At 34.3% G+C, this 19,033-nt stretch overlaps 1 protein-coding gene across 5 annotated transcripts; it reads left to right on the plus strand.

Moving 5' to 3' along the window:
• Positions 1-542: 542 nt before the first annotated feature.
• On the plus strand, positions 543-10,569 carry LOC129900454 (E3 ubiquitin-protein ligase SDIR1-like). 5 transcript variants are annotated; one of them, XM_055975428.1, is made up of 11 exons: positions 543-830; positions 2,334-2,412; positions 6,203-6,363; positions 7,276-7,361; positions 7,873-7,927; positions 8,021-8,070; positions 8,174-8,402; positions 8,556-8,670; positions 9,192-9,282; positions 9,809-9,928; positions 10,276-10,569. In XM_055975428.1, the coding sequence occupies exons 4-11, from the start codon at positions 7,341-7,343 to the stop codon at positions 10,342-10,344; spliced, it is 750 nt and encodes a 249-aa protein (XP_055831403.1). In that variant the 5' UTR covers positions 543-830; positions 2,334-2,412; positions 6,203-6,363; positions 7,276-7,340; the 3' UTR covers positions 10,345-10,569. The 5 variants fall into 5 exon arrangements, with proteins under 5 accessions (XP_055831403.1, XP_055831400.1, XP_055831404.1 ...); XM_055975425.1 differs by having other exon boundaries at positions 6,216-6,363; XM_055975429.1 differs by lacking the exon at positions 2,334-2,412 and having other exon boundaries at positions 6,184-6,363.
• The last annotated feature ends 8,464 nt before the right edge of the window (positions 10,570-19,033 follow it).

The raw sequence follows: 19,033 nt of genomic DNA on the forward strand, positions 1-19,033 counted from the left end.
ACATGCAACATATTCATTTGAATATGTCTGTTTTGTTCACCAAGCATCTACCAACTATAACTTTTGAAAAAATGGCGTATAAGATTGAAAAATGAAAATTAAATCATTTGAATTGATGTTCTCATCAGAGTAAGTTAATACACATTATGCTCTTTTTTTTATAAGATTTTTGTCCCACTGAATTTTTCTTATAAGATTTTTAACGAGTCAATCAAAATTCATACTATTAAATATGTGTACTTTTTTATATTCACTAAAATTAGTTTCATTGACTTTTTAATTAAAATTTTAACGAATCACATTATCTATTTATAAAAGAGTGTTATAAATATATTTTATGTATTATAAATTTATAATAAATGGCTATTTTATTTCTTTAAAAAATAATAATATATTTTTTACTTTGAGACAGAGTTAATTTTTTTTACTTTTCGAAGAAGAATAAAAATCTTAGTGTCGTTCTATCTTTTTCTGCAATATTCTTCACTTTATTATTTTTATTACTAACATATTGTATCATGTTAAACTATCCACAAGATTCACTTGGACAGAGTTATAATTATGCAGGAAAGAGTGGCACACACAAGCCACAAGGCAAATGCTGCATTATGTTTCTGCTTTTGCTCTTTGCAAAAATCCAATCTTTTTCCCTTATGATAAGTAAAATTGAGGGCAGAGGAAGGAGAAGGGGAAATGGGGAAGGGTATTACAAGGTGTAAATCGAACGGAGGTGAAAGTTGAGGCAATTGAGTTCTGGTGCAGGATGTGAATTAGCTGGTTGATAAAGCTAAAATCAATATTATGGAAGTCCAATTTCCGAATCCCAGCAGGTAATTTCGTTTCCATTTGAGTCTTGATATATGATAGATCTTCGTGTTTTTACTTATTCATATTTTGAATCCATTAATGAAAATTTTGACTCTACCATTGAACTTTTGTGGCTAGTATTTAGGGAAATTGTCTTGCTCACTTTGTTTTCTTCTCAGGAGACTCAGAGTGACCATGAGATGTTAGAAACAGTAGGGGATGTGCCACTGTAATATATAATCATGCAGCTTTAACAAGTTGCGGAGATGAGGATGTAGAGATGAATGTGTTGGCGCACTAGGAGTGATAAAATTAGAATTGAGATTATCGAGGAGAAGGTGGGAGTGACTTCTTTGGCGGATAAGATGAGTGGTGCGAGACTGAGATGGTTTGGGCATGTGAAGATGAGGTGCGCAGACGCCTTAGTGAGGAGGTGTGAGAGGATGATTGTAGGAGGTATGCGGAGGGGTAGAGGTAGGCCGAAAAAGTATTGGGGCGAGGTGATTAGACAGAATATGACGCAACTTTATATTACCGAGGACATGACCTTAGATAGGAACGAGTGGGGGTCGCGTATTAGGGTAGAAGGTTAGTATGGGTAGAGTGTTGTCTTATCTTACTTTTGTTATCTATCGGCATATGTTGTGTATTGTGTTTCAATTATCCTATTTTGCTACTGGTATTGTGGTATTATTTTTGTCTTGTAGGCTCTACACTGCTTTTCGTATTAACTGTCATGCTTTCTTAATTTTTTTCTTCTTCTTTTACTTGAGTTTGATGCACTTGAGCCGAGAATCTTTCGGAATCAGCCTTTCTACCTCCATGATGTAGTGGTAAGGTCTCCACGAAGTAATGGTAAAGTCTGTGTAAACTTTACCCTCCCTAGATCCTACTTAGTGGGATTTTACTGGGTATGTTGATGTTGTTGTTATTGTTGTTTCAAGAAGTTTGTGTAGTCATGCAAATGCTATGACAAGTTTAAAACCACATGTACCAAAAGTCATTCTTTCTTAAACAGTTAAACTCCATGTTGAGTCAAACTGAGTCACATAAATTGGTATGGAATGGAGAGGGTATATGTTCTTATAAAAATTGTATTTAAATTATCTACATTGCTTGAAGTTGAGGTAGTGGACCGGTGGTGCACATGGACTCATGGCTTATATGTTGGTTTGACTACCTTAAATTTTTATGTTAATGTCAAATATGGTGGAGCAGTTTATGCATTTTTCCAATTTGGAACTTTGAACACATTAGGTACTTGACCGTCTATCTTTAACCTTTAGATTTTAGATACACAACTCGTAGAGTAATGAGATGTTAATGTCTTGTCATATAGTTGATCCTCATCCACTACTGATTACAGTTGGATGAGATGGTTTTATGATTACAATCAAAATTTACTAGATTCAAATCATTCTTTTTACGGAGTTCGTTTCAATAATTATGCTTACTGTTGACATAGACACTACATTTACTTTTTGGGAAGATAAGTAACGAATGTGATAGTTGGCCTTTCTTCTCAGTGTATTGGGACTAGGCGTAAGATCAGTACGAGGAGTTATGCTTTGTGGAAATAAAAGCAGACTCAACAACACATTCTTGGTAATAGTTTATCAGCTATTCAACTTTGCAAGGATTTGACTAATAATATCTATCTTCAAGTGTTCTTTACTATGAAATCTCATTTGCAAAAGAGTGGCTTGGAAATGCAGAAGATTAAACAGAATATCAACTTGCTTTTTATCTTGTTCAAATGAGCACACTCTTACCATTTCTCATGTGCTAGAATTTCATCATGTTCTTATATCCTTTTTATGGAAGAGATTACAAGTTTGTCAAATGTCTGATTAGATTGTCAAGTTAATTTATACTCTCTCCATTTAAAAGAGAATGTCTCTTTCCTTTTTTAAAAACTCTTAATTCTAACTTTCTACCTGTCATGTTTAAGACTACAAGATTAAATGGTATTTTGGTACATTCCACATATCTTTCATTTAAGATCACAAGATTCAAAAATTTTCTTTACTTTCCTTAAGTTGTGTGCCAAGTCAAAATCAGACAAACAAATTGAAACGGAGAGAATAACTATTTAGTATTGGAGTGAAATAGACCTAGATAGTGTTGAACGGATATACAATATTCATATATTTGTCAACTAATTTGGGATTGAGGCAGTGGAGATAACTGTCGCAATTTTGTTGTTGATTTGTTTTTTCTTATTCATGTGAGCACATTCATTGTGGCTCTTAGTAAAAGGGGCTAAAATATTGTGTTCAGAAGGCCATTCAATGATTGCGAATTATTGCAGGATTTTTGACCTTGAAAAGGCTTTTGACAAAGTCCCAAGGGATGTTCTCTAGAGGTGTCTGGAGGCTAAAGCTGTCCCGATGGTGTATATTAGGGCGATAAAGAATATGTATGTTGGATCCAAGACTCGAGTTAGGACGGTGGGAGGTGACTCAGAGCATTTTCCTATTGAGGTGGGACTACACCAGGGATCGGTGCTGAGCCCTTTTCTTTTCGCCTTGGTGATGGATGAGCTGACTCGGTCTATTCAGGATGAGATTTCATGGTGTATGTTATTTGCAGACGATATAGTTTTGATTGATAAGACTCGGGACGGAGTTAATGATAGGTTGGAGGTTTGGAGACAAATGCTGGAGTCCAAAGGGTTCAGATTGAGAAGGACCAAAACAGAATACTTGGAGTGCAAATTTAGTGTTGCGATGGATGAAGAGGGTAGGGAAGTGAGGCTTTCCACCCAACCTATCCCCAAGACAGAAAGCTTTAAATATCTTGGATCCATCATCTAGAATAGTGGGGACATCGATGATGATGTGACGCACCGCATTGGGGCAGCATGGTTGAAATGGAGGCTAGCATCTGGAGTCCTGTGAGATAAAAAGGTACCGCCTAAACTTAAAGGTAAGTTCTACAGAATGGTTGTTAGACCAGCATTGTTATATGGAGTAGAGTGCTGGCCAGTAAAGAAATCTCATGTTCAGAAGATGTATGTTGCGGAGATGAGGATGCTGAGATGGATGTGTGGACACTTTAGGAGTGATAAGATCAGGAACGAGGTTATTCGGGAGAAGGTGAGAGTGACATCCGTGGTCGACAAGATGAGAGAAGCGAGACTGAGATGGTTTGGGCATGTGCAGAGGAGGGGTGTCGACGCTCCAGTTAGGAGGTGCGAGCAGTTGAATTTGGGGGCTATGCGGAGGGGTAGAGATAGACCGAAAAAGTATTGGAGAGAGGTGATTAGACAAGATATGGCGGTACTCCATATCACCGAGGACATGACCTTAGACAGAAAAGAGTGGAGGTCGCGGATTAGGGTAGAATGCTAGTAGGGATAGAATGGTGTCTTACCGTGTGTCGGTTTAGGGTGGTCGTAGGTCTAGGCGTGACTTTATAGTTGTGTTGCTATTGCCTTTTATTATTGCAGTACTTTGCTATAATTATCTTTCTTGTGTTGTAACTATTTTGCATTGCATTTTATTTTTATTTTATTTTATTTTTATTTTTATTCCTATTTTTATTTTTATTTCTATTCTTACTTTTTATGCTATATCTTATTTTTTCTCTCTCGTATTTGGAACTGTGACTTTCGAGCCAAGGGTCTTTCGGAAACAACCTCTCTATCTCCATGAGGTAGTGGTAAGGTCTGCGTACATCCTACCCTTCCCAGAACCTACTTGTGGGATTCCACTGGATTGTTGTTGTTGTTGTTGTTCTGTGTTACAGCAGCTGTCTAGTTGATAGGTTATCATCACTCACAAGCCTGATATATTTTCATGGAAAGGAACTGCGGATGACCGATTTATTGTTAAGTCAGGCTATCAATTTCTCTCCAGTAACATTTCTCCTAATTCAGTCTGGCCATAGAAAAGAATCTGGAATGGTGCTGCACCAGAAAAGGTTGCTTGCTTCACTTGGCTTAAACTATGCAACATATGTGTACTTTGTGAATGCTAAGAAGAGGATACCAACCGTCTTTTCCTTCATTTGTTGAGAATACAATTCAATAATAAAAGTGTGCTCTCTCTAACAACTTAAACTTTTAGATGAGATAGTCACATTTCAACATGTTATTAGAGCCGGGCCCATCCCGATTATTGTTTACCGATGTTGGGCACTCATATTAAATTGCCCACACTCCAGATGTCTAGTCCTAGACGTGAGGTGGAGTGTTGAAGAGTCCCACATCGGATGAAAAAGGAAATATGTGGTCTCCTTATATGGCCTTGGACAATCCTCCCCTCGTGAGCTAGCTTTTGAGGTTGAGTTAGGCTCAAGATTCATTTCTTTACATGATATCGGAGCAGACAGAGGTCATGGGATTGAATCTCACCACCATCCATTATCAAAAATAATTTCCACGTACTTAGCCCATGAAAAAAGAATTAGGACCCACATGAGGGGGCGTGTTGTTGAGAATACCGTAGTATAATAAAAGTCTGTTCTCTCTAACAATTTAAGCTTTTAATGAGATGGCTACACACTTCAACAATTGTTAACCGCTTCTTTGACAATTTGGGGATTAATTGGACCATGCCTAAATCCACAGTTGACTTCCTATGATGTTGGCGCAAAAATGAACTAGGAAAAGCCTCAGTTAAGGTCTGGAATGCCATCCCAATAGCCATTTGGTTTTCCACCCGGAAGTAAAGCAACATAAGATATTTTGAGAGTAAACGAGAATCTGTTAGTATAGTCAAATACAAATGTATTTTACACTTTCTTTTTGGTGCAATATGGATTCATTTAGTGATGTCGAAGCCAAGATTGAAATTTTCGAGCTCTTTACTCAACTTGTAATGATGCTAATTGTACATATTCTCCAACACTCACTTGATGCTGGTTATCAATAAACTTATCCTGCTGATCAAAAAAAAGAAAGGCTAAAATAGCTTTTCCTATACATGCGAGTATTTCCTTATGTTCTTATAGCCCTATTAAGACAAATATCAACTTAGATTGATTAGTTAATTTGTGATTATTTAGTATTTGTATGAAATGGGTCTGAATAGAATGCAGATATGGAGTGTACATATTGCCGACACCAACTAATTTGGGACTGAAGCGTGGTTGATTTATTGGTTGATGCCTTGATAAAATATTTGTATATAGGGAAACACAAGATTTTGCCAATACAGGCATTTCTGGATTACCCACGGTTTACCCAAGGTTTTTGCCAATCGGATTCCTCTCCCTAAAAGAATATTATTAGTTTTTTTTACTAAACAAAAGAGTTTATTGGTTTTGTCGTGTTCGAAAGAGTAGTATGGAGTAGCTAGTGTATCTTTCTAAAGCTTTATTCAATATCCTTGTTGCGTATGGAAATTTTCATGGCAGTTTTTTTTTGTAAAGCAATGCTGACATATGCTAGTCTTGATGATAAGGGTCATGCAAAAGAAACCTCAAGGCAGCGAATCAGACAAACAGAACACTGTAACATTACCGACAACATTGATATATAAAGTTCGGATTCCTCGATGCTGCACTTCATTGTGGCTTCTGGCATTGGAGATATTCTCTTCCTCTTTTCAGGTTCATTAGATCTCTATTTCCCTTTATTGCTATTCCTGTTTCTCAAATCTTTCCTCATTAAGTTTTCCTTACAATTTGGTAAATCATCCTATGTTATGCTTGAATGGTCTTGTGATTTCTGATTCTTCTTTTTGATTATGTTTGTACTTCATTTTCAAATCACGAGTATACTTGAAAAATTGTTCATTGTCCTACCCTCATGCAAGGAATTTTTCTAAAAATCATCCTGTATAAGCATGATGTTGACCTGTTTCAGATTAGTTGAGTGTCAGCATGCACTAGGCTAAGATGGTGATTGTGGTAGAGGAAGAAGAATTCATAGATCCATGATACTCAATTTGACTCTTCCGTTGAGTTATGTTTGTGCTATCGGGATCTCAATCAAGGGCTCAATCTGTTAAGTTTGGGGAAATCAGAAGTCATTTGGTAATGAATTTATTGCACGATGCTTAGAAGTGCAATTCCCACTACACTCTAGCCATCAAGTGGATTCTCTTTTTGTCCAAACTTCCATATCGAAGATTGAAATAGATACTTCTGGAATCATCTTTATTTTCATCGGTTCAGATTGCAATGCACATGTCTTAAGTTCAAAAAGAGATGATTTATCATCTTGAACTATAAGAAGATAGTTCTAATGCAGAGATTGACTTAAAAATAATTTGAGGAGAATGAACGCTCACAGCATAGCTCTTAAACTTTTTGCTTGATTATGAAACCATTCTGGTATAATCTGCAAACTTATAACAAGGCCCGAAATTGGACTAAGTAGCTGTTTTTACTGAATGGTGCTTGTCATTTCTGTTTTATTTTATCGTTACTCATGTGCAACTACTTATCTCAGCGTTTAAAGATCTGATCTACTTCTTTGTGAAATACCAAGCTAACAATCTTACAATTTGAATTATGCAGATATCTTTACTGTAAGTGAACTTGCGGGAGTCTCACAGTACAGCTTTCTGAAGCCTTGACAGATCATGGCCATTATGTCAATCGTGGTAATCATAGTTTTAAAAATTAATAAAATCACTCACTCACCATTCATCTCTTGTAGAAGTTATGATGGTAAATATTTAGTACTTTTTGTTTTAACTTGTGGTCGACCTTACCAAGTGCTTCCTTTTAGCTCCAAAGGAGTTTTGAATCTTAAATTAAGGGGGAGTTTAGCCATGAAAATTGTGAGTATTTGAAAAAAGTAGTTTTTGTGTTCAAACTTCAAAGTGAAAAATGATACTTGAAAATTGGCACTCGTATATTTCTGTACATTTGCCTTTGTTTCCTTTGAATCAAGCAGTGAAAATCATGCAGCCAAGAGCACAAGATTTTTTCAGTATGTTCTTAATGTCTGTGCTACTGCTTGTATTACTCTTATCTTGCATGTTTTCCAAAACGGTGATTCTTTTCCTGTAAACCAGAGTATTTGTTCTGTTTACTTGTATAGAGGTCAATAAAGATTTTCCAGTATTTAGTCTAGTCTTGTCTTGACACTGCAATTTCTTTACGTATCAGCGTGAATTTTTTTCAAGCCCAACAAGAATGTCCTCCGTCGTTCTGACTATCCTAGGTAAAGTTTCTGGCTCGTCTTTTTGATTCTTTTCTTGCAAATTCTTATGTGGTTCCTGACTATTAATTATCCATTTGTTTAACTGTTTGGCAGCTATAATCCTCTATGCTATAAGCCCCCCTGATGACTCATGGTTTGTTGTGGTAACGTCTGTCCTAGTGTTAAGCTGAATATTAGTGAACATTTTTCTTGACTCATTTGGTGGCATAGCATTTTGACATGATGCCGTCAAATTTTCACGTGCAGGGTGCCATTGCTGTACATGTTGTTCCGGTGATATTAGTCGTTATGATATATGAAATTTGTTCTATACGTCAAGCTCGAGACAGAGCAAGGAGTGCATCCGTTAACCAGTTGATTGGTTGTGATGCACCCCAGCACTATGTGCCTTCATTAGAAGCATTTCCCACCAGAAGACGATTGCAAGACCTGAGGCTCCAAGTTGCTCTTCTAAACCGTGAAATTGATGAGTTTGGTATGTTTGCTATGGCTATCTGCTAAAACTTTTTCTAGCAATAGTTTTGCTGTGTATATGTTCTTGGAATCAGTATCATAGACTCACCTTTAAAGATTCTGTCAAGAAATTAAAACGATCCGTTTCTTATTATATGGTTGTTTCCATGTGCAGAACACCTTACCTACGGAGAGTTGTCTTCTGCTAATATCTTTGGAATTCCTTCCATGAATGACAAAGAGATAAATAATTTACCTGTTCACAATTGCAAAGGCACTGGTCTAGAGAGGTAAGTCACAAGCATTTTAAGTCGTGCTTTTTTCTGTCAAGCCTAGGATTCACTTTATTTCTTGTGCACATAGAGTAGGACGATTGAACAACTGAAGGTAAATGTGTGGTTTCAAATCTAGAGTAAAGCAGTGACGGATCCAGGGTTTTAAGCTTGTGGGTGCTCACTTCCTTTAATAGAAAGTTGCTGCAAATCACTTTGTATAAGTGCACTACTATTTAAACATATTAATTTGAAATTTTAATGAGAAAATTTACGTCGGAGTTAATGGGTGCTCGAGCACTCAGTAAGTTGTATATGGGTCCGCCCTTGTACTAGTTGGTCACATTCTCTTCAGCTAACTACTTAAAACTTTTGCATATATTTTTGAGAGCATGAAGAAAATAAAAAAATTAGAAATACTTTTCGATGAGTTTATTTGTATTGAAATTTTTATGGACAATAGTAAGTTCATGGAAACACAAACTTTTTCTTCTCCTCGACTATTTTGTTATTCGATTCTGTATTGGTCTTTCCTGCAGTGAGAATGCACCACCGAAACAAGCCTCGTCTTCTTTAGCCTCAACCTCAGCCTCAGCCTCAGCCTCAGCCTCAGCCTCAGCCTCAGCTTCGGTACTTTCTACTATATATAGCTTGTCGACCTCTTCACATCTATTTTAGCTATACTGGTTTCCCTTGTTTGTTTGTCATCGTCTCTTTGTGGGATAATATTTGCATATCCAAAGCAGTAATATAAAAAATCAATTCTCTCACAGCTATTTGCCTTAGAGTTTCAAGAGAGGGGGAGGGGAAAAGACCTAAAACTCATGATAGTATTTGCAGCCCGTTAATGAGAATTCTAACAGTATATTTTTCTAGCTCCAGGATATACTTGTCCTATCTGGTCATATGAGATGAACCTTTTGTGTTCTTCTTCTATGCTTGTATTTACGAAATCCTCCATTCAACTCGCTTAAAACATATGGTTTTGTTCTCAGCTAAGTTGCTCAGACTTTTCACTTTCGATGCCGCACCCATGTCGGATTCTCCAAAAATACACTACTTTTGGAGAATCCGACATGCACCCGTTGACATTTTTGAAGAGTCCGAGCAACATAGGTTCTCAGTATTTGTAATGTGCTCCTTTCAAATGAAGCAGGAATCTTTGGCGATAGGTATGCCAGACGACAATGGTTCATCTGATGAATTGCTATGTAACATTTGCTTGGAGCCAGTTATGGAAGGAGACCTTGTTTGTTGCTTTCCATGTATCCATCAGGTTTCTTCCTATTCCTATCTGATATTTTTTTCCTTTCTTCTGTAATAGATCACGTTCAACCATTTCCCTAAATAACCGTATGGTGGACATAGATCTGAGTTGAAGCTCAATTTGAACGATTGTGGATAAAATTCACTAAATGTAATTGACGACTATAATTACCATTTCCTTATCTTTGAGGCTTGAATAAACTCCAGTAATTCAGAAATTAAGGAAACTGGGCTTCTGTTTTGCCAATCTGGGGAAAATATGTTCTAAAGTACTGATCTTGGCACTTTTTCTTAATTGTGGTGTTGAATTTCGCACTCTTGTCAGTGTTCACTGATCTTTTTTCTTCTTTCTGGCAGTTTCATGCTGCATGCCTTGATAAATGGCTCGTGCTGAGTGCTTCGTGTCCAGTCTGCAACTTATGCTGAAGACAGGAAGGATATGAATCGTGCTCGATGGATAAGTGACTACTATGAAATGGTCTGAGGACTTAAAAAGCTAAAAACTCTAAATAAAAGAATTCTTATAAGAATTCTCTAGACTTGTTGAAGCAGTATGTAAAGTTCTATGTAATGGAAGTTGTGTGTATGAAGCAGTATGTATGTATTTGAAGTTTCTCTTACTATGAAATTATGTTAAAACTTGTGTTAGTATTAGTAAATTTATGCTTTTTGCTAATATTTCATGTTAAAATAAAACAGAAAAGAGTTTCAATTTCAGAGGAAATACAATTTGATTATACTCTTTAAGTTGTGTGAAATTGTAATCAGTCATATAGGATTAAGGAGTAATGCTTCTTAACACGAAACAAAAAATAAGACTACTTAGATTAGAATAATATTCACATAAATGATCTTACATAGAGTGGAATTGATCATGAAAGAGATTTGTTGATTACGGTAAAAAGATGGATGTTTGATTTCAATACAATAAGTGTCTGTCTATCAGTGCAAGTCTCAGTTGAATAACATGATTGATGAGTGAGAAGGTTGATAGACAAATAAAGGACGTTCATTCTTTGAAAAGTTTTTTTTATATATATATAAAAATTAAGTTTGAGCTTAATTTTAATATTTTATTTCTTATATCATTTTTTGCAAGTTTTTTACTTGTGATTTTTTTTTTATAAAAAAACTAGTCATCTTTCAAATATGAGAGATTTTTTTTATATAAGAATATGTTTTCTATTAATTTAAATTTTAATAAATAAGTTAGTGACTTCAGTTTCTCTTAATTACTTTTCGTTATACTCTAATTATTCATTTTAAACGTAATTTTATTAGTCTAAACTAGTTAATTAATATTTTGTTTTTATCTTAAAATAAAATAAAGACAAAAAAGAGAAAAGGACACAAAAATAAAAAGAAGATAAAGTAACCAAGAAAGGGGGGAAAAAGAAATTAAAAGAAAAAAGGACAAAATGGGAAAAAAAACAAAACAAAAAGGAGTAAAAGAAGGTGGTGAAAAGACAAAAAAACAGCTAGGCCGAAGGGAAGAAATGCCGTGTACGACTCGACTTGACAACCGACATAGTGGAGAGATGGGAAGGGTAAATTGGGTATTTACTTATAGCAAAATAGGTAATTTGTTTGCAAGTATATATGTAAAAAAAGAAAAACAGGATAATTAAATAAGTCCAAGTAAGTAATTTGTGAATTTTTTCCTTATAATAATCGTTGAGTTTTCTTTAATGATTAAGCTTTAAAGATAAATTGTAATGTGAATTAAAAAAAATAAAATTACGCGAATAAGCTAATATATACTAGTTAATTAGTTAATACAACTATAATTTAGTTAATTTATAATTTGTTACTAACATTTAGCATTAATTATGGTTCGAGTTTGTATAGTTCGTACGTTGCTATAATTCGAAATTTGAATAATATAGGGATAATACACAAGTACCCCTCAATTATAACCGAAATAGCTAGGACACACATTAACTATTGTCACACCCCGGGAGGGTACCCTAGACGTAACCGGCACTCAGAAGCCATTTCTGGCTCCCAAGCGAACCACATAGCCTGATCACACATCCGTTCCTTCATTCAATCATCGGAAGAAAAAAAATATAAAGAGAATATTCGGTGGGCAACTCAAAACATCAATCTAACTCAAAGAATAAAGGCCATGGGCCAACAAATCAACTCTAATATTTGTCATTAAAAATAGTTTGACAAGAATAATTTAAGGAAAGAAATACTCAATCGATCCATCACTATCTAGTGTATGAAGCCTCTATCACTACTATCTAATTGGTGCCAATGACATGTTCATGGCTACCTCAAATAAAAATGGAAAGGGCTAACTCGACGCAAGATTACATAAGTGGTGTCCTCCGAATATAGAGAAGGGCTCACCAGTACGCTGAGTGTGTATAGATCCTCAATGGTGCTCCTATTGACGATCTCTTAAACCTGTCTCTGCATCATGAAATGATGCAGGTCCAAATGGACGTCAGTACGTGGAATGTACGAGTATGTAATATGGCAGAATGAAACATACCTCAAGGAAGAATAACATCGGGTCAACTATCTCAAATCAGAAAGGTAAGAGAGACTCACATAAGACGTCATAAGTCTAAAGTAAGAATACATTTCTAGACAAAAACCAATCACACATCATACAATCCAATCCAATCATACACAATACAGTTCAATCAAATCATATATCACCCGATTCAATCTAATCGTATACAATCGGTTCAACCCGGTCATATACGGTCCGATCCAATCCAATCATATATCCTTCCATTCAACCCAATCAACATATCATCTAATCCAATCCAGTCCAATCGTACACTATCAAATCACAATTCATCTAATCCAATCCGATCATAGACAATCAACTCAACAATCAACTCAACAACCAACTCAAAGGGCTCAACTCAATAAATATGCAAATTAAATTATGCAATGTTTCACAATTCAACTCAATCATCTGCAATCACAATCAAACCAATCAGATCAAGTACAATCCATTCAATTGGGAGTTTCTCTAACCGACAACCATCACCATATGAGCGAGTGATAGTACAACAAGCCGACGTTGTTGTCGCGTCTGTTCATACCTTTCCAGGGTATGAACGCATCAACCAATCATGGATCCAATCCAACCAAGTCCTATAATGTCAGGACAAACATTTTGGGGAAGCATCCGACTTTAACGGTTCAATCCCCTCCTACGTTTGGCGACGTAGTTATTGGGTTTGAGTATGAATTTTACTCTTACCCAATTCGGTGCTCGATAATCCTCCCAAGACTCAATATGCTCATATCTATCAAGTGAGTAACATACTCAAAATACTCATTTAGCCTCATTGGACTCCTTCAAATCTGGCCTCCTTGGACCTTCTTTCAAATAGATTCATCTCAACTCATCAAACTCTTCTCTTTAAAATTTATACAATCTCAAAATAGACCTTTTTATGTAAAAATGCTCAACTCATTTATACTAAAAATACTCATGTTCAAAAATAATTAAAAGACTTCTCAAACTCAACTCATGCTTAAACTCTTTTTAAATCATAGATGAAAATAATTATTTCTTAAACTCAGAATAGTGTATAAATAGTTTATGCAAAAATTCTCACAACTCATGTATTTAAAACTCCTTCTCAAAAGATCCTTTATTTTAAAAATACTCATAAGACTCCAATCGACTCAAAATATGCAATTCACATATCACATAATCACGTTAGACTCCAATTCACTTCATCACATAACCTCCTCATCAACATAACTTCTTCATCAATCATTCTCCACATATTAAATAAGCACCATTCACATCATCACTCACACCATCATCAAATATTATCATCACATCATTATCCAAACATCTACTCCACAATCTTCATTTTAGTCCTATGTTCAAATTATAAAAACAAGGGGACATTCTTAACTATCCAATTCATTCTTTTCATTCCAATCAATACATATATACACACAACTATCCATCTCAACCTCAAGACATTTATGACAAGAAATCTCATCTTGGGTTCATGTGAATGAAACATGAATCCATACTCTCAACAAAACTCAACTCAAGAATATCGTCAATACCTATAAATCTATATACAAGGATACATTTGTAGTCAATAATATGAAAAATAACTATTTAGTAACTCAAGTCATTAAAATCATCAATCAACCAATAGTATCTAAAAACATTCTATAGTTTAGGAAAACTTTCAAGAAAACCTTCTTAGAAGGTTCAACTTTTTCACAACTCCTATCCAACACATCTATGGGCATATGGAAGAACTCAATCCATATTTTAGGTTAGCCTTACATACCTTGTGAAGACTTTGAAGAGACCTTGATGTTAGACCTTCAATGGGAGGCTTGAATTCTTGAAACTCTTGAAGGCACCCTTTGTTGGAGAAGGATTTGAAGAAGAAGAGCAAGAAGAGAGGGAAAATTTCTAGGGATTTTTAGAGAGAGAGAGAAGCTGAAAATAATGGTCCAAAATGCTCAAGGATGGTGTATATATAATTTGGAAAAAGTCCAAGTTGCCCCTCTTCAAAAATCTGAAAAATTGGGCAAAACTTTTGCTGGCGCTATAGTGGCGCGTCGCGCCACTGCAGCGCCAAGCCAAAATAGGCTTAAAACCCTGCACATCTAATAGTGGCACATCGCGCCAAGAACCAAACTACTGAGGCCATTTTCTGGCGCTATAGTGGTGCCGGGCGCCACTGGAGTGCCAAGCCCAAATTTTGCCCAGGCCTGAAATTCCTGCAGTACTAGTGTGTAATAAAATCGTCATAACTTTTGACTTCGAACTCAAAAAATTACAATCTTGGTGTAGTTGGAAAGAAGACTCAAAGACCTTTAATTTGGTAGGTTGTGGGCCACCCAGTTCGTTATATCCTAGGAGATATGCTCATTTGAAGTTTAACCTTATACTAACTCGTCCGAAAACTTAATCGATTGGAGTTCTTTGGACTCGACTTGGTGTTAGAGATCCCTTATGACCCTTAAACACATCTAACACACTTCAAATACTTAGGAATCAATCTAACTCATGTATAAAATTACTAGTCCTTCGGTTCGAGTCTACACACACGTGGAGAAAGGTTCGAGTCTTTGCGAAAAAAAATATTCCGGGGTGTTACAACTATAATGAGTCCTATTACCTCCCTGAATTATTTTAAACTGTAATAAACACACCCTAAAATCTATATAATCACTCACATGAACGGAGGTATTTTACACTTGCCTCCACATCATCCTTACGTCAGCGTCACGTCACTAAATCATCAAATCTAAAAAAATAAATAAAAATCTTCAGATAAAAAATAAATAAAAACTCTTCAAATCTAAAAAGAAATTAAAAATTCATTAGATCTAAAAAAATAAAAAAATATTTTATTTTTTTAAAAAAGGAATTTAATTTAAATTGTGTTCACCATATATTGCCTAAAATAAATCTCTAATATGTAATTTTTTTTTCGAATTTCATGTTAAGTGTTTGAGTAAAAAATAAAAAGAAAAGAAAAATTATTCTGATATTATACAAATTGATGAAATATCTGGAAAAAGATCACCAGCAATTTAATTATGTTGTGAAAAAAATATTTATATTTTTAAAAATGATAAAATTGGGCTCTATTTCATAATGAAAAAAAAGAAATTTTAATTAAAAAGATATCAACTTAAGTTTTAATATTAACTACTTATGTGTATTAATTAATAATGAAAATGTCCAATTGAAATGGACATGTGTCCAAATTAATCAGATTTTAATACTTCTTTTTAGTCTCTCACATGCCTCCAAGAGAGTAAACACACTATAACTATAACCCGTAAATATACAAAATATAGCTAATGAGCCTAATTAAGTTTATTAGAGTGGTTATTTGCGAAATTTATGATGGAAAATAAAAGGTCAAACACATATAAAATTTCTTTAACTTGTTTCTAAATATCATTTTAATCCTCCAACTCCATCTTTCATGTATCATTTAAATATAGAATGCTGACTGGATAATTAAATTGGTGAGATTACTCACCTTTTAAAGCGCGTAAGAGATCCTTTTTATTGTCAATATTTAACATTTTTATCATTAATAACCTTCTCCCTTATTTATTTTCTCTATTTTCTCTTCAACCCATTTTTTCTTCATCTAATTTACTTATCCATTTATTTTCTTTATCTACCTCTTTGTTTAGCCGTCACTATGCTAAAGATAATATTCTTTTGTATTTTAATTTATATTATTCATTTCATCGATATAAAATTTAAAATATCAGTTATATTCTACGACTAAATAGACTATTAAAATAATAAGTAAAGAGCTAGATTGAGAAGATCGATATCATATCAAAACTAAAATTATAATTATCGAATAATGACAAATATTTTATTGATACCACATAAATTAAAAAAGATGAATGTATTCATAATAACGTAAACTCGATGTTTATACTAACTTGTGTCCTAAATCGATGCCAACAAGAAATTTTGTAATCAATTGAATATAACTAATTATATATATTCTTATATTGCTTAAAGATGATAAATTGATACAGTTAATGTAAATGTCATGTAAATACGAATGACTTGGAGAAAACAAAACACGAGGTGTTATTTAATTAGATACTTATTTACCCTTTCAATGTTTGTCTGAGTATAATATTTTGTGTTTAAATGGTACATGAAAAATGGAGCTTGAAGGTTACAATGAAATAAGATTGAATTGAAGTGTCAAAATAAAATTTAGGAGTAAGTTAAAGGGGCCGTGTATGTGTTCGGCCAAAATAAAATGGAGGGAATTGAAATTTGAACAAAGTTCATTTCTCCCTTATCGGTGAGGAAGATGAAAAATTTTGTGCGTATATATATATATATATATATATATATATATATCCTTCTTCTAGCTCTTAAACACTGTCGTGGTCGCTCGACTTTGAATTTGATTCGATCAAATGATCTGATTGATTGATTCTTTTTCCTTCTCTAATATAAATTTACGTGAAATTTAATTTAAAATTTGCAAAATTATTTTTCAACGGTTCACACGATTTATTTATAAAATTCCCGAATTCTTTTGAAAAGAAAACACATTGCCTTCGTTAGCAGGCATGTTTGCACATAAGTTTTGACTATAAATTTTCAGAGGTTCCTCCTTATTTCACACACGAAAGCATAACAAAAATCTTCTTCTGCTTAAAAACAAACATTCATCTTCTTTGTCTCCTCATTTTTTTGCATCGTTTTAAAGCCAAAAAATAAGTGTCGTGTGATTTACTTTGTTTGTTGAGTTTGCTGAAATATTTCAATTGTTAGTGTTTTCTATGGGCTTGAAAATTTATTAATATGTTGTTATTTAGTTTATGTTTATAGTATTTTTTTTTGAAAATTTGTTTTACCTCTCCCTAGGAGCTTCCATCTTTTTGCTACCTTGGTGATTCGACCTCACAACCTTAGAATTGCTGCTTACCATCCGAGCAACTCTCAATTGTCAATTTATGTTCATACTTTGAATGCAGGAACAATAATAATTAGGTTTGAAGGTTAGTTTTTGGGCATGTTATGAATTTTAGCCACCATTTGAAAAGTAATAGCAAAATAGCCACACTTCAACGCAGAAATAAAATTTAGATAAAATCCTAATGCTTAAAATATGGAAGAACTTATGAAGGTTTGAACTTCATTAATCGTTCCTTGATTTTGAACTTATAAATGTTTGAACATCAAGAATTGTTCCTTGATTTTGAACTTATAAAAATTTGATCCTCCTGAATTGTTCAAGTGGTTTAAAGCTCCAACAAACTTTTAAACTCCATGAATCATTCCTTGATTTTCACTTGTTAATCCTTCGATTTCCAATAGCGTTTGCTGAAGTTGTTTCATGTTTTAGTTTGGAGTATTTTTGTCCAATTTTTTGTAAATAGAGAAAGGTATAAAAGGGGTTTGATTATGTTGTAACTTGTAACCATTTCAATTGGAATTCCTTGTAGCACTTTCTATGCATGAAAGATATCTAAATGCTCAAGAAATAATATCATATACCTGACTAGATTCTATTTTAATTAACTTCTAAAGGTACATAAATAAATAAAGGTAGAGTTACTCATAACATGCTTTGTTCCTACATCGTTTGTGAACGATGACTTTTTTGAATACATATAATGATACAACATAATTTCTAAATGCCGAGCCTTGTAACGCGGGCTTGTAACTTAAGTGGGGGCAAAATGTGGTGGGATGTTCCATATGGCTGGGCTTTTGGATGGCATTAGTTTGAGCCACTGCGTGAGGCTGCTTTCTGTGCAGTGGAAGGATAATGAGCCGATGCTTTCTAAGTCCAACAAAAACCTGATAGGCTGCTTAATTAAACCACTACTTCTTTTCATAAGCTTTTCCAGTCCAATAGCAGACCATGTCTTTTTTGCTAACATTTCATGCTATATCACACAGAAAAGTGTTGCATCAATCGCTTTTCAAGAAATTTCATTATGTGGAAATACATTTTAATTGTACTCTAGGTTGTTTGAGATTGTAACCTGGAACAAGAAATAAGATTAAGCCTTTAATAATATAGACGAGTGTTTTGTTGTCAGTTGTCGATCTCAATCTTCTGATTTTTTGATTAGAACAAGGAGTTACATATTTATACTGACGCATCACTTTGTTCCATTGAATGTATGTTAATGCAATAAGAGCTTTTTGATCATTCCATCTACTTTTGTGTTTGGTATGAAGGAAAATATTCTTCCGAAAATGTTTTTCAATGTTTGGTTGGTGAAAGTTTTGGCAAAATTTTCTCTAGAAAAATAAATTTCATAAAATGAGGAAAATGACTTTTTCAATGAAAATAAAAAATCAAGTTCTACAAGTAGCATCCTATATTTGTTTGTCTCCTCCCGATCATTCAACACACTCCACCCTCATAGCCTCTATTCCCACCATCTCCACGCCCTATTTAAACCTCCAACTCTCTAGATTATACATAAATTTTGATTGATAATATTGCAGAATAGTGTTCTGTTTTATTCTGGGAGGAACTAATATTCCAACCTTGAACAATTGGAGGGGATTATATTCTTTAAGGAAACTCAATTTTTCTCTTGGGCTCAGAACTTTATTAATCAGTGCTATTTAGTTTATGTTTAT

Source organism: Solanum dulcamara, chromosome 8 (genome assembly GCF_947179165.1).
Source record: "Solanum dulcamara chromosome 8, daSolDulc1.2, whole genome shotgun sequence".
Taxonomy (NCBI): domain Eukaryota; kingdom Viridiplantae; phylum Streptophyta; class Magnoliopsida; order Solanales; family Solanaceae; genus Solanum; species Solanum dulcamara.